General features: G+C 43.0%; 1 protein-coding gene across 2 annotated transcripts in view; it reads left to right on the top strand.

The window, feature by feature from the left end:
• Positions 1–1,177: 1,177 nt before the first annotated feature.
• The window catches only part of ltbp1 (latent transforming growth factor beta binding protein 1), a 108,713-nt gene continuing 103,890 nt past the window's right edge, over positions 1,178–6,000 (top strand). For both annotated transcript variants that reach the window (XM_029520884.1, XM_029520883.1), the window contains exon 1: positions 1,178–1,932. In XM_029520884.1, coding sequence (XP_029376744.1) covers positions 1,556–1,932 — 377 coding nt within the window. In that variant the 5' untranslated portion in view covers positions 1,178–1,555. The remainder of the gene's footprint in view (positions 1,933–6,000) is intronic.

Raw genomic sequence — 6,000 nt, 5'->3', positions numbered from 1 at the left:
CCATTAAAGAATACTGGCTTTTATTGAGTGTGTCTTCTGTTCTGTGGTCCTGTTCTGATTCTCACTTGTCCATTGCAGGAGCTTTCAGTGGTGGGCAGTGATCAGGGGTTTTCAGCAGTCTGAGCTACAGTAACTTTCCTGTTGGATGAGACCAAATCGTCCAGTAAAGACTCCCCATGACCATTACTGAGTGTTGGCTGAACAGAACCTCTTTGTGGATAACTGGTTTTCTTTCCTTGGATCACTTTTGGTAGGTCCTGATCCCTGCAGACCAGGAACATCCCACAGAGCTGCAGTGTTGGAGATGTTCTGATTCAGTCAACTACACAACACAGTTTGGTTCTTCTCAAAGCCTCTCAGAACCTCAAACTTGACCATTTTTCCTCCTTCAACACCAACTTCAGTTCTAGATGTTCACCTCCTTCTAATGATGGGCACCAGATAATCAATGATTCGCCTCATATTTATTTACATATGAGCATTATATATATGTATATATGCATGTATGTTGGTGTATGCATAAAGTGTAGTGATTTCCTTAGAGCTGACTCATTACTTGTATAGTTTGATGATATAATGGTGAGTCATTATTGTGACATTTCATTCATTTAGAAAGTACAACCAAATGTGAACTACTGCAATACCATTAAAGGGAACATCTGAACTGTATAAATTAAACAAAGAAGCACTGGACAAATGAAAGTAATGTTTGAGATTTGAAGAAAACGCTGATTCAGATTATGTCTGTTTTTAATACAGAAAACAATCATTGTTTTGACAAGAGATGTGAAGTTGCATACATGAGAACAGCTATCTGTCTGAAGATAAGAGGCAGACATTTCATGCTCTGACCTCCATGTCTGCGGCAATCACCATCACCTGCGGAGGTCTGATCCAGCCAACACACTACACCTAGCCTACTAATGTGCGGTGGAGGGTGCACTTTTGAGCTGGAAGACGTCAGTATCAAGTAACGGACTTGAGTGGGAATGTGTGTGTGTGTGGGTGTTGGGGTGGGTCATTCTGTGAGTAAGCGCGTGGGTGGGGGCTTCGGTATGGGTCCCCTGTAACCCTTGGGCCCCAAGTAGCTCTGAGTAAGAGTTGTCGGGGTTTGGAGTGCAGGCTCCCCCTCCTGACGTCACGTCTGGAGGCAGGCAGCTTGTGCGCTGACACTGTTCACCTCCAACAGAGACGCTTTCCTGGAGTTCTCCGGCTCTGAGTGCGGAAAGAGGCCACCACGACCCGGGGGACACCGCCGAGACTTGGACACTCTGCAGGCTTCACGAGGACAGAGAGCGGGGCTTGGCTCACGCCTCCACCCCAGAAACATTTGACGGGACGTACTCTGTTTCCGTTGAAACTTTATAAAAGTGCAGCCCCTTTGGTGTTTGGTTAACGCTCGGTGGTTTGGTGTGTTCCTACACCGCGGCTGGGGGTCTGCGCCTACAGGAATATGCTCAGGAACACGATCGCCTTTCTTACTCTGCACAAGTGAAGGGGGTTTTTACGGATCCGAAATCCCGGACATAAACTTGACTCGGTATTCAGAGTAGATATGGCTTGGATCAAATGGGGCCTTTTATTTGCCTTCGGTGTGTTTCTCCCCCCGGTGAGTGTGTCAGCGGAGCAGCAGCAGGGCCACAGCGGCTTCAGGAGGCTGTACGTGCTCCAGCCGGGGCCGGGGCCTGGGGCAGGCTCTGCCGGAGCTGACAGCGAGCTGCGGGTTAGCTCCATCTCGACGCGTCGCGGCGCAGCGGGGCAGCCGAACACCTACAACGTAGAACTCACCGCTAACTTTGGCGGCCAGGTCCGGACCCGCAGGATGGGGAACCAAGCAGCTCCAGTCCCACTCTTCAGTCAGCAGCAGCCGGTCGTCCGGCAGAGCGGACTGGAGCAGAGCCAGCACAAGCAGCTCCTCAAGCAGCTGTCCGGGTAAGTCTGGACCAGTTTCAGGACTGAGGAATGTGAGTTGTAGGGAAATGGGAAGGGACTTAATGGCTTCCTCTCAGCTTATATCAAAAACCAACAATGGTATGGTCGACCTGTTGACTCAACAGCATGTTGCTGATTTAATTGAACGTTAGAGATGTTGTTTAACTGCATTGACCAGACGCAGTTTTTCACGTTCCAAAGAAATCAGGTCCTGTGTGAACTTGTTTTTTTCTTTCACTAGTAGATCCCCCAGTTTCTCTGCAAGCCTCCAGCAGTCTTCTGCAGGTTGACCCAGGCACCGTACTCCCAAGTAAAACATAATTTAATGCATAAATCACTGCATTGCAGTGTGCTGTTCTAAATGTCTAAATGTCACTGTGATTATTGTATACTGCAAAAGCAAACAAAATGACAGATGATGCAATTGGTTTACAGTTCATACACACTCTTGGTTCAGCTCCACAGGTGTTCAGACCTGTCCTGTGGACTGTGTGGGAGGTACATGCTGCTGTTAACTGAACCAAGTCACTCAGACCTGATAGTTTCCATTGAGTGTGAACAAACCTAATGAGTTTTTTTTTTTTCATATATATATATATATATTTTAGTCAACCAACAAGATTTTTTTCCATCATAATTCTCAACTTTTATTTCTGTTTGAACAAAAAGTCACAGTCAATGGGAAATCCAAGGTTCTATACCATTCCAAGTAGTCCAAACTGTTCTAAGGTGTCCTAAATAATTCATTGGGAAAAGGTTTTTTAATCACCTCATGGTGAAAAACAGTCTCTGCAATTGGTTTGTTGACAGTCATGGCTAAGACAAATGAGCTCACTGAGGACCTGTGGCTGCTCACAAGTCAGGAAAGGGCTATAAGGCCATCTCTATATGTTTTCACATTCCAAGGGATACAGTGCAAAGTATTATTTAAAGAAATACAAGACGTTCTACACTGTGGAAAATCTCAGAGGACTCTGTCGGAAGCCGAAAATGATGCCCGTGCTGGTCAGGCAGATAGTGAGAGAGGTGAAAAAGAATCCAAGGATCACCACCAAGGCCATCCTGGAGAATCTTGGCCCTGCTGTTGGCAACGTATCAAGGCAGACAGTCCAACGGACGCTGCACACTGCTGGGTTCCACAGCCTCAGATTAAGGAGGATGCCACTTCTCCAGATAAGGCACACAAAAGCCTGCTTGGCCTCATCGGGAAACAGAAGACGACTTCTGGTCTTCTGTTTTATGCTTTGAGGTTGTTTTTCAGTGGGCTGAGGAACCTGATGAAATCAAGATTCGCACCAACAACATCAGGCACTCTGCAGAGAAACTTGGCCTTTGGCATCACTGGATATGGCAGTGGCCCAGGACACAGAACAGAAGTGGTGAAGACTCCTGAGCTGAATTGACTTGAGAATCTGTGGAGGGAGCTAAAGATCAGGGTAATAGCAAGGACACCCTCTGACCTGAAAGTGTTGGAGCAAAAATACCAGTGGAGACATTCAAAAAGATGGTGGCAATTACAGGAAGCATTTGATTGCTATGATAGTCAGGAAAGGTTTTTCTATATTGATTATTGAGAAGGGTACGAATCATTTTGGACAAGCTACTTTTTGTTCAAATGTAAATGAAAGCTGAGAAATATTTTTTTTTCCACAATGATGTCTTTTGGGAGAAGCCTGTCTCATTTCCAATAAAAAAAGAATACTATTGTGGGTTGAATAAAAGCAACTTTAAGTAAAAATTTGCCAGGCTTATGAATAATTTTGGGCTTAACTGTACATATACATCATGCAAACATTTATTTATGTAATTGTTTTCTATTTATCTCAACGCTGTTTCTTTTCCTTCTTTCGATCTTGTTTTTATTCTGTGTGATTGTCTTGTTTTTACTGCAAGCTGCTGTAACTATTTTTCTTCTCTGAGGGTTCTTAAATCTTAACATGCTGATTTCAATTGATATGTATCTGAATTGCAAGGATATCCTCAACATAACGCGGAAACAGTTTTTTTTCTCACATTCTGTTGATACCTTTAGTCCATTTTTGGATGTTTTTAAACTTAAATACTGACATTCACTATATTGTTAAATTTTATTTGACTCATGTTGGGGTAGGCAGGGGTGCTTCTAATAACATTAACATTAAGAGGTTTCTGATATGTTTTCCACAACCAGTATGCTATATTATTTTAGTTTTAGAAGCGGTAGATTCCATTTAAAGTAATCAATCCAGTTATTAACTAAAGGTATATTTATTTGTAGGTTTCAAACAGTCATTCGTTCATTCATGTATTTATCTTCTATCGCTTATTTTTTTCTGGGTCCTGTGTGGGGGGGTTTGCTGGCACCAATCCCTGCTCCCATTGGGCGGTAAACTCTTGACAGGTCACCAGTTCATAGCAGGGCAGCCACATAGAGAACAACCACTCACACTCATCCCTACAGGAAATGTATAGTCACCAATCAACCGAAAGATGTTTGTCTTTGGACTGTGGGAGGAAACCAGAGTACCTGAAGGAGAACCTACACAAGCAAATTCCACACAGAGTCGAACCCAAGACTTTCTTGCTGTGAGGCAACAGTTAACCACTATGCCACCATGCTGCCCCTCCAAACAGTCCGTTATCTTCAATTAATCTTTTAAGTTGTTGACTGGTCAAGTTTAAGTTTATTTGACATGTAGGTTTACAAAAGGGAACAACTAAATGTGATGGACAAGAATCTGGTCAGCTCATAATATAGTGGCTGATTGAGGGGGCTGATATTATTGCATTTGTTTAAGACGATGTACAAAAAAAAAGCTACACCCTTCTTTGAATGACTCAATGATTGAATAATGGACTAAATGGGAAGCTGGGAAGAGACAACAACCAGTACAGAAAGGCGAGGTCAATTGTGTGTGTGTGTGTGTGTGTGTGTGTGTGTGTGTGTGTGTGTGTGTGTGTGTGTGTGTGGGCTAGCAGCTGGACTTCATTTGCTGAGTCTTAACCTTTAGATGTGTGTCATTCTCAGACTACAGGATCAGGTAGTCATGGTGTGCGTGCCTTTTTGCATTTATATTAAATGTCTCATGTCAGTTTTGTACAAAATGCGATCTATGTGAAAGGCATGTGTAATTTATGTCCGAAGGGCCTTTTTCTGAAGATCTTCCTTATAGAAGCACCACATAATTCGACGCAGAAATTGTGTTCCTATAACACCAGTGTTGCTATTTAGTTCTAATTATGCCCCACCCCCATTGGCTGTTTCTTAAATGTTTGGTGACTTATTTATAAACATGTTTTTTAAATATTTTATGTAACAGGTGCTGTTTCATGGCTGACTGAGGTGAAGTGCGTCTCACCGGTATATGAACAGCACTCCCCGCATTCAATGGTTCACCCCCCTCATATAAGTTTCCAAACACTGTGGGAGACACTGCACTGTTCAGTCATCACACATTCAGACTGGGACTGTGATGTAGGCCAAACCAGTGTTGGTGGCCTGTATGAACTTGTTAGTACATATCAGCTGAGCCTTCACAGTTCTGTTCACAACTTTAAGGAAAAGGGCATGCATTTGTGTTATGAAAAAAGTCTGGCATTTTCATAGCAAAACACCAGAAACAAAGAGATTAAGATGACGAAAGACTTGTCTTCACTAAGTGGCTTTTGAGATGATTGTGACAGCATTGATTCTTACAGTGCTACTTTGTAATGTGCAAAGGCTGGGATTTTTTAGAAATTTGTTTAGTGTATTGTTCAGGATATAGTTTTGGTTCACTTTTTTGGCTGAGAAAAATAAGGAGGAAAGAAGAAAGAAATAATCAGAACAGGATTCTGCATCTTGGAAGTCATGTATGATGGCATGCTTCCATTTGGGGTTTTTCATGAATAAGTAGAAACCTCCGTCCATTGTACTGAACGTACGGGCAGAGTGGAGTGATAAACTGTATATATCGGTTTGAAAGTGGAGGCAGAGGAATTGAAATCCATCCCAGCATGTTTAAAAAAAACAAAAAAAAAACAAAAAAACAGTGTCTGTCTATACATACTCCATTTTTACATGAGGGGCTGAGTGTGTTCTCTCTGTCA

Source organism: Echeneis naucrates, chromosome 15 (assembly GCF_900963305.1).
Source record: "Echeneis naucrates chromosome 15, fEcheNa1.1, whole genome shotgun sequence".
Classification (NCBI taxonomy): Eukaryota; Metazoa; Chordata; class Actinopteri; order Carangiformes; family Echeneidae; genus Echeneis; species Echeneis naucrates.
This window is presented reverse-complemented; position numbering and strand designations above follow the sequence as displayed.